Source organism: Musa acuminata, chromosome BXJ1-9 (genome assembly GCF_036884655.1).
Source record: "Musa acuminata AAA Group cultivar baxijiao chromosome BXJ1-9, Cavendish_Baxijiao_AAA, whole genome shotgun sequence".
Taxonomy (NCBI): domain Eukaryota; kingdom Viridiplantae; phylum Streptophyta; class Magnoliopsida; order Zingiberales; family Musaceae; genus Musa; species Musa acuminata.
In genome coordinates this window covers 2760994-2777803 of record NC_088335.1, presented here as the reverse complement: position 1 = coordinate 2777803, position 16810 = coordinate 2760994, and the positions used below count along the sequence as shown (strand labels likewise).

The 16810-nt window shown below is 40.2% G+C and overlaps 3 protein-coding genes across 10 annotated transcripts; 1 reads left to right on the top strand and 2 right to left on the bottom strand.

Annotated features, from left to right (window-relative positions):
* The first annotated feature begins 175 nt into the window (after positions 1 to 175).
* Positions 176 to 4619, top strand: LOC103996911 (probable ADP-ribosylation factor GTPase-activating protein AGD6). Its single transcript, XM_009417974.3, has 3 exons — positions 176 to 1153; positions 1740 to 1829; positions 3899 to 4619. Exons 1-3 carry the CDS (start codon positions 341 to 343, stop codon positions 4376 to 4378), a joined length of 1383 nt encoding a protein of 460 aa, XP_009416249.2. The 5' UTR covers positions 176 to 340; the 3' UTR covers positions 4379 to 4619.
* A 1348-nt stretch (positions 4620 to 5967) lies between these two features.
* Positions 5968 to 11017, bottom strand: LOC103996910 (uncharacterized). 4 transcript variants are annotated; one of them, XM_018818622.2, is made up of 11 exons: positions 10875 to 11017; positions 10332 to 10416; positions 9431 to 9624; positions 8838 to 8920; positions 7484 to 7529; positions 7337 to 7393; positions 7213 to 7267; positions 7030 to 7130; positions 6901 to 6964; positions 6676 to 6809; positions 5968 to 6274 (listed from the first exon to the last, which is right to left on the bottom strand). In XM_018818622.2, exons 3-11 carry the CDS (start codon positions 9620 to 9622, stop codon positions 6101 to 6103), a joined length of 906 nt encoding a protein of 301 aa, XP_018674167.2. In that variant the 5' UTR covers positions 9623 to 9624; positions 10332 to 10416; positions 10875 to 11017; the 3' UTR covers positions 5968 to 6100. The 4 variants fall into 4 exon arrangements, with proteins under 4 accessions (XP_018674167.2, XP_009416247.2, XP_064938006.1 ...); XM_009417972.2 differs by having other exon boundaries at positions 10643 to 10963; XM_065081934.1 differs by having other exon boundaries at positions 9551 to 9624; positions 10643 to 10963.
* Positions 11018 to 11486: 469 nt separating this feature from the next.
* LOC135592464 (5-oxoprolinase 1-like) lies at positions 11487 to 16410 on the bottom strand. 5 transcript variants are annotated; one of them, XM_065081928.1, is made up of 2 exons: positions 16089 to 16410; positions 11487 to 15556 (listed from the first exon to the last, which is right to left on the bottom strand). In XM_065081928.1, exon 2 carries the CDS (start codon positions 15436 to 15438, stop codon positions 11665 to 11667), a length of 3774 nt encoding a protein of 1257 aa, XP_064938000.1. In that variant the 5' UTR covers positions 15439 to 15556; positions 16089 to 16410; the 3' UTR covers positions 11487 to 11664. The 5 variants fall into 5 exon arrangements, with proteins under 5 accessions (XP_064938000.1, XP_064938002.1, XP_064938001.1 ...); XM_065081930.1 differs by having other exon boundaries at positions 11487 to 15550; XM_065081929.1 differs by having other exon boundaries at positions 11487 to 15492.
* Positions 16411 to 16810: the final 400 nt, after the last annotated feature.

Below are 16810 nucleotides of genomic sequence, written 5' to 3'. Positions count from 1 at the left end.
CACACTATGGGCTGTCTTCGTCGTAACCTACCAACCAAGACGTTGTCACGAACCACTGTTAAGGCACCGACTGCCCATCAATTGTCCACGATCTAACCGCTCATCTCTCTGCTCGTGAGCGATCCAACCGTTCACTTTCCCTCGAAAGGAAATAAAGGTGAACGCAGTGTCGGCGATCTCCGAATCGACGGCTGGTCTGGAGGAGGAAGGAGAGGCTCGTCGAATCCCTAAAGCCTCTCTCTCCTCCTCATCCTTCCCCCCCTCTTAGATCGATCCCTAGCCTCACCCGGATCCGAGATCCGTGATTCGGGATCCGGGATTTTTTTGGATCGTGATCGGGATGGCGGCCTCGCGACGCCTCCGCGAACTCCAGACGCAGCCGGGGAACAAGACATGCGTCGACTGCGCCCAGAAGAACCCGCAGTGGGCTTCCGTCTCCTACGGCGTCTTCATGTGCCTCGAGTGCTCCGGCAAGCACCGTGGCCTCGGTGTCCACATCAGCTTCGTCCGTTCCGTCACCATGGACTCGTGGTCCGAGATCCAACTCAAGAAGATGGAGGCCGGCGGGAACGACCGCCTCAACGCCTTCGTCGCCCGCTACGGCGTCCCCAAGGAGACCGACATCGTCGCCAAGTACAACACCCGGGCTGCTGCTGTCTACCGCGACCGCATCCAGGCGCTCGCCGAGGGCCGCCCCTGGCAGGACCCTCCGGTCGTCAAGGAAACGCTCGGTTCCGGGGCCAGAAAGCCGCCGTTGGGACGGAGCGGTGGGAAAGGAGGGAACACGTCGAGCAACGGTGGTTGGGATAGTTGGGACAATGATGACTTCCAGTCCGCGTCTTTTCCTGATATGAGGAGGAATCAGTCGGCGGGTGATTTTAGGGCTGGCAGCGGCGGTGGGGTTGGAGGGGTGCAGCAACCGCCCAGATCTAGATCGACGGAGGATATCTACACCAGGGCGCAGCTGGAGGCATCGGCGGATAACAAGGAGAGCTTTTTTGCAAGGAAAATGCTGGAAAATGATTCTCGGCCTGAAGGAATCCCACCATCGCAGGGGGGAAAATATGTGGGATTTGGGTCGACGCCACCTCCTTCTCAAAGGAACAATTCGCAGGGTGATGCGCTCCGAGATACAGTTTCAGTCGTTTCTCAGGTGATCAACAAGGCACATAAAATTTGCACATAACTTATTCTCGCTAGTTACTTGCCTATCTAGTATCTGGGTTTACATGTATTAGAGTATGCTGATTTTGCTGATTGATAATTGATCTGACAGGTAAGCTTTTCTAGACCTTCGGAGGTGCAATCCTTTGGTCTGCTATGTTGTTTTCATGGAATACATGAACCAGGATTGTTGTTACTTATAAGTATCTGCATAAAGACACAGATTGCAAATTTTGCTCATTCACTGTATACCATTTTGTGCACTCGTTATCATTTTGTTTACAAGTTTTCTGTTTTTTTGTCTATTGTGGAAATAATACATTAATATAAATTCTTGTAAGAAACAAAGCATGAGTTGAGAATTATGTGAATTTTCAGCAAGATCAATGTGGTCCCAAGTATTTGATGGCTGATCTTGTTGAATCCTCAATGCCATTTAGCTCCACTAGGTCTAATGACCTTAGGCAAGAATAGTCCAACTGTTATGTACTGAATAAGTTGAACATTTTTGTCTGATTATGTCATGTACTGATTGAGTTGAACAATTTCGTCTGATTATTCATTCATTTTGATAGGGCCTTGGTCGACTATCTTTTGTTGCAAGCTCTGCTGCACAGTCTGCCGCTAACGTTGTCCATGCAGGCACAAAGGAGCTGACTTCAAAGGTACTGTTTAGTTTCTCCTATCTAAAATTTGCAGATTATAAGTTGTTGTTTTATGTACTCTACACATATAGTGGAATGCTAGCTTTCCTTCGTTCATGTTTGCTATAGGCAGAAAAAAGCAACTAATGATGGTTGCCCCTTGTATATGATGTTCAGATTCCACAAGATTTTACTCATCATAAGTTGCATTTTTAGGGAAAACTTCCAATTCAATAAGATCTTTACTTTTGTATGGCAGACATATTTCTCGTTGGAATTGATGCATAAATACATGTAATTGCTATCTTAAAACATGTTCTTAATATTGCATTTGATTTAATATATGTAAATATAAATTGATTATTTAGTAACATGCTATTAAATTGTTTTACAACTGATAAAACAAAAGTCCGATAGAAGAAGATGGTATAAGCTGTAATCTGGTTCTCTCACTTATAACTATCTCCTTCTCAATAATACAAGCTTGTTGCAAGAGTTCTCCTTCAGTCAGAACAAATCACAGAAAAAATGCACCATTTTGATACTATTTTTCTGTAAGTGCTCTAATTGTACATGTGTGTATGCTTAAGGTCTTGTTGTGGTTAAAATCTGTTGGATTATACTTTATTTTGAGGTCTATTTTCCTGACAAGCATAGCTGTGGTAGTGATACCCTATACATTTTTTAATGGTAGGAAAGGATCCATGTGGCCAACCCTGTTGCTATTGTATTCTTAGGTAAAGCTGTCTTTTCCATTTTTCTAGTATTCTATAAGGTTTGTGTTTTAAAGATCTGTCATTTTAGGGTTGGTTTTAGAGTCCAAATGCAGTAGGAAGAGTGGTCAGGCATTGTCTTATCATTATCTCTTTGTTACTCAAACTTTATGTAAAACGCTGGGATAATGTAAGTGCTATGTCGTTGTGATGAGCCTCTGGGATTGGAACAGGTTTAGATGCGTTAGATACATGACATTGTGTTAACAAGTTCTTCACACATGACATCTTTTAGAAAGGTGAGTATATTTTTTGAGGAAGGCAAGACCTTTTATCCCTCTTCTTTGCTTCGAGCATTCTTTGTATCTTTCTATTTCACATATATCCATCCTTTTGATCTTCTTCAGTCTTTACAGTAGTTTCGATTGTTTCAGTTTGTAGACGAGCTAAAAGCCCCTTTAGTTTGGATTTGATTCTAAAGCTTTTTATTTTTTAAAAATAATCAACGATGAGAGTTGGTGCTGATCTATACCGACTTCAACATAACTGTGAAGCAATTTTCAAGGCATAGTTGTTGGAACTATGTGATAAAATTAGCAACTTGATAAATCAACTTAAAAAGAATTAGGGCATGAATGCTGATGAGCACAATTAAAGATTTAGAGAGGTTCCAAGACAAAGGACTGGGGAGTCATTTTGACAATGAAATATAAGCAAACCCTGTTGAGACCTATGACTCCAAAGATGCTTCAGTCTTGACAAACTTAAATCATTCAGTCCAATGATTTTAGTAAACTACTGTCACGATTCCAGCAATTCAAGAGGTCCTCAAGTTGAAGTGACAAATTCAGTGAAAATTGTTATTCGAACAATCAACTATAGTTTTTGTCAGTGGATCTAAAATTCAGATTTTATTTTTTTATTTTTGACAGAATGTGGGACGGCATGTGTAAACTTTAAAACAGGTTTAGATAGCACAATGCGATGGGTATGTCACTAGTTCCTGCTTGCAGTAGCTAGTACTTGAATGCAAGTTGTTGGCTCTTTTTTCTTTTCCTTCTTATCAACGATGACTGGAGTTGCTGCCAATATGTTAGATCACTATGCATACCACATTGATACCACTGAGGACATTCCCTTGTTCTTTTGCTTTAATTTACCCTTCTAAGTTTCTACCTTCACTGTGGGCTATATATAGCATATGGTTTTATTGTTCACTTTAAGATTTGTAGAAAATATCAAATTATGCAGGCAACTCATAAGACGGATGATGATTGATTGGGATAATTTTGGTAGAGTTGTACATTCTGCACGCTAATATGTTATATTGCAAGGAAAACATTAGGTGTATCTTAAATTGTACTTTTTATAATGCAGATGAAAGAGGCAGGATATGATCATAAAGTCAATGAAACTGTGAGTGTGGTTACAACAAAAACCACCGAGATTGGGCAGAAGACATGGGGAATCATGAAAGGTGTTATGGCAATGGCATCACAAAAAGTTGAGGAATACACCAAAGAAGGTATCAATTGGAAGACTGATGATTCGTCATGGAAAGAGAGTGAGAAAAATAGTTTCTATCAAAAATTTAGTCAGGACAACAATGGTTGGGATTCCTCTCAAGAAAATTCAAACAAAAATTACAATTCCGTCGGCTCGTGGGTTGACTGGGATGAGAAAGAAACAAAAGAACAACCTAGGAAGGGCACACAGAACGGTGAAAGCTGGGCAGGCTGGGATGATGATGTGAAAGATGATGATGGCAGTGATAATTATAATTACACTTTGTCTAACAAGGTTGGCATTCAAAATGGAAAATCTGGTTCGTCATGGACGGATGGCGGTTTCCTTTGAGGTTCATCTGTTCTTTCTATCCCAATCTCCTCTTTGGTATATACAGGATATGAAAAAAAGGGAATGCATTTATATAAGTTTTATGTTCTTTATAAATTGGATTAATTACCCAAATCTTAATTTTCTTTCTCTAGAAACTGTCTGCATTTTGTACTTTTTCTGCAACATTGACAATTGATTTTGTCTTTATATCACAATTTAAAGATTTGGTTGTGTAAGAAATAAGCATATTTAAGTTTTAGCCTGTCCTGATTATTACTAGTGCTTTGAGTGAGCATCTTTTTAGCAGCTTCAGGAGCAATTGTGATTTCAAGTAGCATCAGTTACTTAATAATGGACCTAATTGGAGGTCGATAGACATTATGAAGTTTGCTTAGTTTCTAGTAATGACTTTTAACAGTTTTTCATAATATCCTAAGTTCAAATCTCGCATTCGATATTTATTCTTTGTCAAAAAAAATTGCAGTAGTTATCTATATATGTATATATTTTTTTTCCTTCATGTGTGCTGTATTATTTTAAATTTGTGGGATGCGAACAATTTTTGATTGATTTTTGGTTTTTAAGTTACATTTTGAATGACTTACTAATAATAATTGAAATTAAAATTTTAGTAATTTTTATTCATGAGAAATATTATTAAATATATTTGAAGAAATAATCAACACATGCATTAAGATGAACTCGAACAACACGAATTATTATATAAGAAACAAATACTTCACAAATTATTGCATATACGGAGCTTGAACATTCTACAAGTCCTTTTTCGTTTTCGAACATATATAAATCATGACGGCAATTAACCATATATATATATATATATATATATACACTGTAAAACCTTGTATTCCCTTATTTCTATCGCAAACCCCCCAAGGGGACGGGCAAAGAGGCTTCTCTTGATCGAACTACCTTTCCACCCCAAGAATTCCTTCCTCTCATGCCGATACCTGCCCTATCATCGTCCTCCTCCGCCACCGTCGCCTCTGCAGTCGGTGAACTTCTCTTGATCGAACCAGCTGCTCGTTGACCCCAAGTATCCTACCTCACAAGCCGATCCGGCTCTATCATCGTCCTCCTCCTCCGCCACCGCCGATCTTCTCTTGTCCGAACCAACTACCTCCCGACACCAAGAATCCTCCCTCGGACACCGGTTCCCACCCTGTAATCGTCCTCCTCTTCCGCTTCTTCCGGTGAATTTCTACTCATCGTACCAGCTACTTGTCGACCCAAGAATTTTTCACGTTCTTTTTCACGTTGGTATATGACTTGTATGGAGAGAAGACGACTGGTACTTGTTGAATCAATGACTTATGTAGTTGCTCCCAAGACTGTAGAGTTCTGATGCATGTTAGTAATTACGGTTTAATGGTCATGCCTACTTGGTGGGGGTGCATGTACTTGAACTTTTTAGTAGTCACATTCATGAGACTACTATTATTCTGTTCAAAAGCTCGCAAGTTGCCGACAGGAATTTTATCGGTACCAACGGACTGTCGTGTAGTCTCTGGATGAGATTTGCATGAACAAACTACACTATTTAACACGAGTCATAATAACATACGAGAGAAAAGAGAAAAAAATCATGAGAAAAAAAAAGATAATCTCGCGTTCCCTTCCAAAAATCATCAAAGATCACAATTTAACAGAGCGTAAAAATTAAAAAAAATTACAAAACCACACACAGGCAGCAGCACGTGCGAATGGCATCCGTTGCCGCTAAGAACGTTTAGATTTTCTGATGTTCTCCCAACTCGAAATAATCACCCGTAGTATGTAGTACACAACAGTTGTGACACAAGTTACGATAAAGTTCCAACAAGATGACGGCCAATACCAAGGATAAAGCAACCTAAAGAAGACGCTTATCACGTGCCGCGGGTACCGTCCAACCTATGACATCCGATTAACAGCCATCAGAAAAAATGTAATAGAAATTTTCTCAAGTTTTAGATCTGGGAATGTTAAAAAGGCGATAATGTTAAAAACAAAAGGCATGGGGTTATAAAAAGAAGAAAACTTAAGTCCAGATGCACTGTAAGATGTCACTCGCTCCAAACAATTTGGACTTTTTTTTTTTTTTTTTGTGGCTAAAAAGTAAAAAATTTGGACCATGGCTTATATAAATGTAAACAAAAGAGTCCCTATATTCTATATGTCTCCTACTCTTTTATGTAATCTTCACAAGATATATCTAAATATATCCCAACTCTGTCCATGCTTCACGTAAGGTAACAACACACGACTCCAAATCATTCAAACTAGTTCGTTACAATCACCAAAAGACCACTCACCGGGAAGAGAAGATCCAATGTATCCCAGGCTGCATGGCGTACAGCTCTTGTTGGATACATAGGCCCTCCGGGGGAAGTGAAGCTGTACAGGCATGCCTTCAGCCTTGTACTCGTCGCCATCCTCAATTCTAGACCTATACAAAGTGTTACAAAACCAGATTATATCTAAAGTAGGCCAGTTTCATAAAAACATAGTCGTCTATCTCGGCTTGAAATATCTACAACCTTTAAGGGCACCCATACGGGAGAGATAATGCAAAAGCACTGGTTCCACTTTTAACTTCTGAAGCTGAAAATATAAAATGTGATCGTTAATGCTTTGTCCCGTGAGCAACTCGATGCTGGAAAACTAACCTGATCTGAGAGCTCAATTACAAATATATCTTCCGGACCTCCAACTAAAAAGGCATTTGGGTAAGCTGGAAAGTGCTTTAAAAAAGGTTCAAGCAAGTCATCTGCTAGTTGCAAAGTACGTTCAATGATATAGACATCATTATGCTTTGTGGAACAGGGAGCTAAAAGTTAATAAAACCGCACCTAATTTATAAAAGAACAAAAACCTGGAGAGGAGAAGATAGAGATCTCGACGGGCCTAGAAAAAGAATAATGATCAGATAGATTGTACCCATAAAAACACTAATATTATGTAATAAAGAAAAACCTGCAAAGAGATTTTATTGCTCCGATCTGGTACAAGTGCAACCTCCTCAAGAAGATACTGAAAAAAGACGGGAAAAAAAAAAGCCAATTCAACATTGGAAAACAAATGAAGGCAACATTGGAAAGTAATCTCGGAGTTGTATTTTACACTGAATAAGGAAAAAAATCTCCTCCTATTTGCTTGAATGTCAATCCTGTAAACAGACAAATGAAGCTCTAAGATGAATCAAATCAACAGGCAAAAGAAAATGCAGCAAAACCATGATCAGCTTCAATGACTAGTTTGCATTTGATGTTACCAATGCATATAGAATAACAATTGAACTTCTAGGTGTAACAATAGTTTCAGCTACAAAAGGGTATACTATTAAGAATGAAAATATAATATCAACTCAATTATATTCACACAAATACACCACAACTTATTTCTCATGGCAACTACAAGTATCAAGTAATACATATTGAGTACTCTACCGTGTTGTCTCCACAACCAATTAATCATCGCCTATCCTATCAAAAGTGAACCATAGTAATCACCCTCCCCTTTTAGACTTGGTCTTCGTTTTAATTATGATGTCTCGACTTATAGGGGATCTCCAAACAACTAAATTACAATATAGTTAACCCAGTAAGGCGACATCCTGACCCGTACAGCATAACTAACTTCACCATTGTTTTGCAAAATTTTCATACACAAACTGATCACACAAAAAACCCAATGTCTTGCTCCACTTTGATGAATTCAGTCTCTTCCACTATAAACAATATCTTCACCAATCTTTTCCTAAAACTTCTAGTGAAGCTCTTCGTCCATCCATTTCAACTACACTTCTCCTCCTCTTAAAATTACCAAAATTTTATTTCATATATCTATCTTAGTCTTTGTCCGAAAACCTTATTTTTAATGTTTGTCTCCACACCTCAAGTCAAAAAAATATCCAAATTAAAATTTTATTGCAAAACAATATTATCAACAGCCAACATGGAGATCAATCATCTCCATGACCAATAAGCTCACCCATCAACAATGTGGAGAAAATAAAGATCAAAAGTTGATCCTTGATATCATCAGACACACTTCTTATGGTCCACACATTGATGATTACTCTATTGCACAAGGCTTTTATTATATCAGCATAATTACTGCATCCTTCTTTCTTCTCTAAAATCACCACAATAAGTCTCTAGACATTCTATCACAATCTTTTTAAGCCAACAAAAGCTACATGCATATATTTCTCTTTTTCTCTATTTCTTCATTATCTTATCTAAATAACCTGTTACAGTAGTCATCAATAACTTTTACATTGGTCCCACAACAATTTGTATGACCAAAATATGATGTCTACAAAATTTTTAAATCATAAGATGTATTTATATCATAAGATATACAAAGTCAAATGTACTTGCTATTGTTATCTACAGAATTAGCCATTCTACTCATACCAATAATAGTCAATTAGGAAGTAATGGTGGCGGCGGCCACCGGGGGCATGACTTACCAGAAAACATTGGAAGCACCATGAACAAGGGCAGATCCATAACGCAGCAGTACTTCAGAAGTTTCAACAGAAACTTCAAATAACTAGAAGAACGAAACCATTATAAATCAGTATAATCTTTGCGTACAAGATAATACATATAAGAATATAATAAAAGATATCAAGGCATTTACAACATAATATCTATCAATAGGACATGTTGATTCTATAGGACATTGTCCAACCTAATTCCTAATGGCCTAATTGAATTGAATTGAACACACTATTTACAAGACAAGGTTATGGGAGGTTTCTTTTTTATAGCCTTTATTCATATTTCCAGATAAAAATTGACTGGAACAGACATTCTTGAAATGCTCGTATAGCCAGAAAAAAATAAAAATCATGTGCGTGGGACAACATCACAATATGATAAAAATTAATAAATAACACAACATACACCAAAACTTCGCAGCAGATGTTAGCAAACCAACATGTACAGGGAACAATAGAAATAGTAGTTGGATGGAAGTGCTCAAAACAAATGAAGCCTGAAATCATAGACAATCTTATCTATTAGTTGCATTAAAGGATTTCAATAATAAAAAACATACCCACTTATGGAATAAAAGGGCAAATATATGTGAGACAAAAGACTGGCTCCAAAGTTGGACAATCAAATCAAGAATGTTCTTTCCACTTCCGGGTGCTTCAACATAATAATCAGCAAGTACCTCATAGAAACACAGGGTCTCAGTTACATCATCTGCAGAAGCAATTTCATCTTCATCCTTCTTGAGGATCATGTCTGTTAAGCACATTATGAAAAGTCAGAATCCAAATGGATTTAGCACCATCCCATAATTGCTGACATACAGCCACAATAATGTCACTCCAAGTTGCATAATAAAAAACAAGCAGGTTATCATTTCCATGCATCATATAGAGGCATAAAACACAAATACGATAGAAACAGCAATGATAGATTAAATCTAATTAGAGAAAGTAACCAAATACAAGCATGACTAACACGCAGATGTATTTTCAAAATTAGAGATGACATCAACCTCCTAAGCACAGAAGCCATAATATTCTAAATCAATATTATTTCTTAATTTGTTTCATGTCACACAACAAAGACAAAAGCAGAACGGCATTAAAAAAAAATCTAACCACGATGCTAATTCATGTATCAATTAATCAGATATTCTTGTCCACTTATCTCTGCAATATTTGACCATTCATTGAGGTATGCATTCGGTAGCCACATGGCACAACACTACAGCAGACTATCTAGTGCTCTTACCTGATAAAATGAATCTGAAGACAAGAATCAAAACAACAGAGAAATAGTCTTTTCAAACATAGAAAGACCATATCGAATGAAACTAGCAAATGAGCAACTCCATCAAAGACCCTTTTCCAACCATGTAATACACAATACAAGATTCAACGTGTGCTGTAAGCCAACGAAGAAATAAATGCAAATTGAAGCATCACAGAAACGAGAGGAACCTCGAGCTCGATCCTCGATCTCCAAAGCCGCATCAGCAAATAATTTTTGAAGCAACTCAGGTCTCTGCCCTGGTGAAATCAACGCCTGCAAAAGAACAAGAATACCGACGGCTACGGGCCCTCAATTCCTTCATCCTTGCAAGGTTCCAGAAATGTTGCAAAAGCAACATTACGTAAATAGACAAACACCAGGATTCAAGAACTCAATTTCTACCCGGACAAGGTTTTCAAGATTTCACCGCCATCCGACCAAAAGCAATAAAATGAACGAGAAAGAAGCGCCATCAGAACCAAGAACCAAACCCCCTCACCTTCTGGAGCTTTCTCTCGATCTCCTGCGTGAGAGCGGCTAGGTAAGTCGATCTCCGATCCGCCGGGGCCAGCTGCATCGTCCCGATCGCCCAAACGCGGAAACATTTGAGGACCCACACCGAACCCTAACCCCACAATCTCGACGGCTGACTCTCCCACTCCGATCCGATCGAAACCCACATGAATTCGCTAAAATCAGGAGCCGGAAACATGGAGAATTCGAAGCCCTACCAAGATTTGCGCGGCGGGGTAACGGGGGGAGCCAGCGACGGAACCATGGAAGCCGACCTCGCAAGAAACTCACCGACGAGAGGGAGAGGAGTTTGGCCCAACTTTATATATCACAGTAAAGAATGATGACGTGTCTCCAAAGGAGCGAGCACCAGTTTACGTGACCCACAATCGTACCGAACTCTGAACGGGACGGTTGCCCCCTCGACCAACTCCTGAAGTTTGGGGTGCGTTATGGGGTTTCGCATTTGAGTTTATATATATATATATATATATATATATATATATATATATATATATATATTCACCAACTTTATATCTAATATATGAATCTGATGATGATATACTAAATTTATTAATGAAAGATTATAAATTTTAAATTTTGAATAAAAAACTAATTCGAAACAGAAGGTTTGATATGTGCTAATTTGATAAAAAAAAAATTTCAGATTTTCATAAGATCAAATATTGTCTTCCATATTTACACTCTACAAAAAATTATAAAAAAATTATAGGTATAATTTTCAACCTTTGCAAGTTTGCATGGGCTAATGTAAAATAATACCCACAAACTGAACAATCAATAGTAAAAAAAAGAATAATAAGAAAAGATTGAATAAATGTCAACTCTTATTTTTTCCGGTAATCAAGAGAGAAGGGCAACGTTTGCAAATTTATTTTGAAGATCGGAGACCCGAGTCACAAACAGTTTATACTTTCCATTCAATGCCAAACAAATGCGTTTCGGTTATTCCAGCAAAACGAGAGAGTGCAAATGCATATAAAGGCATCAAAGAGGAGAGCCAAATCCACCGCCTCCAGGAGTATATATCTGAAGAATCTCACCGGCATCCACCTTCAAAGAGTTCTTCCCTCCGAGATACACCCTTCGCTTGTCTTTCTTGATCAGGTAATTAGCACCACGAGCACCATCCATGCCTCCTTTTAAGCCCCGAGGTGCATGCACTCTCCTTTCTGAAAGAATGCTGACCACAACAGGCTGCCGGAACTCTATTTCTCGAATCAGGCCATCACCCCCTCTGTGATATCCAGCACCTCCACTGTTTTCTCGGAGTCCAAACTTGTGAAGAAGGACAGGATACCGCTGCTCAAATATTTCTGGATCCGTCATCCTAGTGTTGGTCATGTGGCACTGAATTCCACTGGTTCCATCCCAAGTCGGTCCTGCACCACTCCCACCTCCAATGGTCTCATAGTAACCAAAAGTGTCATCGCCAAAGGTCAGGTTATTCATGCAACCCTGAGAGCAGGCGCATGCCTGGAATGCAGTTAGAATAACATCTGTTATTCTCTGAGAGGTAAGTACATTGCCACCAACTACGGCTGCCTTGTCACTTGGTGAAAGGAAGGAGCCTTCAGGAATATGAATTGTCACAGGAGCTAAGCAACCTTGATTCAGTGGTATGTCAACGTCCACCAAACAACGAAGGCAGTATATGACTGCTGCTGCGGTTACTGCTTGAGGAGCATTCCAGTTGCCATAAACTTCTGGGCTGGTACCTTCAAAGTCGAAATTAGCTTCGCCTTTTTCAGAGTCCATGCTGAGCTTCAGGTGGATTGCAGAACCATCATCCATATAATCTTCTTCTTCAACAACAACAGATCCCTTTTCTTGTTCCACTCTAGCTGCAACTGTTTTGAGCATCTCTCTCACAGCTGCTTCAGCATTTTTCTGTACAAAAGACATGTATGCTTGGACAGTCTCTAAACCATACTGATCAATGAGTTCCTTGATGAGAGCTATGCCTCTCTGGTTTGCTGCTACTTGGGCTCGAAGATCAGAAAGATTATCTTGAAGCCTGCGAGTTCCTAGGATTTTACTATTAGATTTGTCATCCCAACCAGGTGTTTGAAGCAGGTTAACAATTCCCTCTTCTTGGAAGATACCTCCTTCCACAAGTTTGAATGCCTTAATCGCGGCACCCTCTTCCCATATAGACTTTGAGAAGGGTGGCATACTTCCTGGAGTTATCCCACCAATTTCTGCATGGTGCCCTCTGCTGGCCACAAAGAAAACTAGCTTGCCATTGTCAAAAACAGGAGTTACCACGGTTATGTCAGGAAGATGGCTTCCGCCTGCACAAGGATGATTAGAGACAAGAACATCCCCTTCATAAAGGTTATCACCCCAGTAATTTAGTTGCCAACATACCGTGCTTGACATGGCCCCCAGATGAACTGGGACATGAGGGGCATTAGCAACAAGTCCTCCATCGGGGCCAAAAACAGCACAAGAAAAGTCCAGCCTCTCCTTTATATTTGTAGAGATTGAAGTTCTCTGGAGGGTTCGACCCATCTGTTCTGCAATACCCATGAACCGATGGTTGAAAATAGAGAGCTGCACAACATCTGCAACCTTCTCTGCTATATCTATGGCTGTTGGGGCTGAGTTGATCTCAATTCTTATATTACCGTATTTGGTGATCGTTGCCTTACAGTTTGGTTCCACTATAATCGTGCTGTTACCATTCATGATGATTGCAGGACCATGCAAGGTGTGCCCATATCCTAATTTCTCAAGCTTGAATAATGGAGTCTCCAGCCAGCCTTTGCCAAGGTAGATCTTGTAGGAACCTTCTGCTCGAGGAATACCCATAGATGGTTCCAGCTCCCTAGGCTTCAAGATGTTGGTGACTCCTATACCTCTAACCCTCACATCACATATGAGAATCTTCCTGTTCTGCAGCTTGAACCCATACTCTTTCTGGAACATTCTTTCAAATCGACCAGCATAATCAATCCCGTCTTCTCCCGTTGGCTGTTTGACCATGATGGCTGTATCAGTGCCCTCGTATCTCAAGTTGAGATATGTTTCTGTGTTTATGCTTTCATCTCCAAAACCTTGATCTCCGAGCTTTTGTCTCACTTGTGTTAATAGCACAGACTCTCTTCGAGAGACCTCAAGAAGACTACCAGGAGTATAGATAGAAGAATATGGCTCCTGTGCCTCCTCAACGACATCAGCCAAGCCCATTCCATAAGCACTCAAAATGCCACAGAACCTGTGGATAAGGACTTCAGACATGCCTAATGACCTGGCTATAGCACATGCATGCTGTGGACCTGCACCCCCAAAGCAAGCAAGCGCATGATTTCTTGTTTCATGACCTTTCATTTCTGTTAGCTGACGGATAGGCCGACACATTGTTTCATTTGCAACATTTACAAAGCCAAGAGCAATCTCTTCTATTGTCATATCCTTTGCTGATGAATCCTGGCTCTTTCTGTAAGAATTTATCTCAATAGATAGCTTTTCGAATTCTTTTCTGGTGGCTTCAACATCCAGAGGTTGATCCTCATTTGGTCCAAAGATGGATGGAAAATAGTCTGGAATAACGGTTCCTAATATCAAATTAGCATCAGTCACTGCTAATTCCCCACCTTTCCTGTAACAGACCGGACCAGGGTGTGCCCCAACTGATTCAGGTCCCACATGGAAGGAACCAAACTGGAACTTGAGCTTCGAACCACCACCTGCAGCCACAGTGTTTATGTCAAGCTGTGGTGCTTGAATTATGGCACCAGAGATTTGGGTCTCAAGTACTTGTTCGTAGGACCCATTGTAGCGACTCACATCTGTAGATGTGCCACCCATATCAAACCCAATAAGGGGTTTAGATGTTTCAAGCCCAAAGAGCGTTTGAGAGTAACCAACAACCCCTCCTGCAGGGCCAGACAGGACAGCTTTATGCCCAGAGAAACTTTGTTCCGGTGCAAGACCACCATCCGATTGCATAAATAAGACATTTACCCTTTCTGCCCCGCCTTCAAATCTAGACATAAACCCTGATAGGTACTCTTTGATAACGGGTGTCAGATAGGCATCCACAGTGGCTGTTAGACCTCGAGGCACGGCACGCACCATGGGAGTCAAAGCTGAAGATAAAGAGACATGCCTGAAACCCATACTCAGGGCTAAATTCTCAACCAAAATTTCATGATGAGGGTAGGTGTAGGAGTGCATCAACACAACAGCCAAACAATTGATTCCTTTGTCAAGTAGACGTTTCAGAGAAGGTCGTAACCCTTCTACGTCAATGGGCTTTGCCACCCTGAGGAGCTCCCCGGATATCCCCGAAATCGAAGCAGTAGCATTTTCTTTATCAATAACAAGCTCGATCCTCTCATCAACCTCTACAACTTCCTCATAGAGATTTGATGGTTTCGAAACAGTTAGGTCAAAGATATTTGGCCGTGCTTGGTTCCCAATCTGAAGTAAGTCTTTGAACCCACGGGTCACACAAAGAGCAATCCTTTCACCTTTCCGTTCTAGGAGAGCATTTGTGGCGACCGTGGTGCCCATTCGAATCCACTCAATCTTGTCAGTGGGAATCTTGGAAGACCGGGGAATCTTCTGGCCGCTGAACTCTTCCAGGATTCTGCGTACCCCTTCAATAGGAGCATCATCATAGTTCAAAGGATCTACTGATAAGAGTTTCATTACACAGCATTCTGATTGTCCAGGGACTTCAGCATAGATGTCCGTAAATGTTCCTCCTCTGTCGATGCAGAACCTGAACTTCTCCTCCTTGGTGCTTCCCATTCCTGTGCTGTCTTGTCTCAGAAGTTAAAGCACTGTGCCAAGTACTGTAAGATCCTAAGATTTCCGCATGACAGTATGAGATGATTTACTAAATTGGCTTCCACTGCCAAGTCTTTAGCTTCAAAACAAAAACAAAAAAAGAAAATCTAAAACAGACCAACCAATAACTCTCATGTATGCATTATTTTTTTCTCTTTGTACTTCCAACGAACACTCTGTTAGCGACAAGATCTGGTTTTTACATTAGACTCGTACGAATTAATAACTCGAAATCTTTTCGTCCAGGCAGATTGTTCCAATATTTTCAACTTGGAAGAAAGTGGATGAGCAACCAAAATCAATCCGTTTCCAAGGGTCAAAATTCATTCCACAAAAAGAAATCACACGTTCAACTCAATTTATTACCCGAAAATGCACGAGCACCAACCATTTCATTGAACTGTCGTCGATTACGTCAACGTTTCATGAACCAAAGTGGATCCGAATATAGAAACAATAAACACATGAACCCACAACGAAATCTTCTTAAGATATAATCGATCAAAAACGTTTCGGAAGACAAACGAGAACGAAACGAAACAACAGAAAAAGAAACAGAATGAACGAATTAAAGCTTGGGAAGGATGTAGTCGTTAAGCAAGAATGCTTACCAGGAAAACCGGGAGATGCACCCAAACGAGGCGGGGGGCGAAGGGGGCGAAAGGCGATAGATTTCCTTGGATAGCGTCGCTCGTGACTAAACCATTTTGGTTTTTAGGTCATCAAACAAAATGATTTCATGTGTGCAACTGAACCGGCCACCAAACCCATCGGGTTCGATCGGAGGTCGGAAGGCGGTGGCAACGGCCCAGGAGCCAGCTGGCGTACCAGCCTTGTGACTGGAAATTTGAGGTAGGGCTTGCCGGTGCAAGTCCTCGGTTACCTTCCGGTTTTGAATTGTGAATCGTGAATTTTTGCTTGCGGTCTGGAATTAATCTTGAATTGTGAAGCGGCGGTAAATTGGGGAAACAAAAAAGATATACTTTTGAAAGAAGGGGTGCAGAAATTCTAGTGGAGATCAGATCGCGAGCTTTTGTTTACAAAGAAGAAAAGTCCAATATGGATAGGTGAATCGCCCCCATCTGATGTAAGGGATGTGAAAGTAATATATATATATATATATATATATATATATATATATATATATATATATATATTCTTTTGTAAAAGAAAACTTAATTGGTTGGGACTGAGGTGAAAGTGACAGAAGTGGACAGATAGCCGCCGCCATGCATTCATATGCAAGTGAGGTCAAATGTGCTATGACACTTATCTTTGGTGATGACATGGATACATGGAATTATTAATCTGCAGGCTCACCTAACAAGTACTC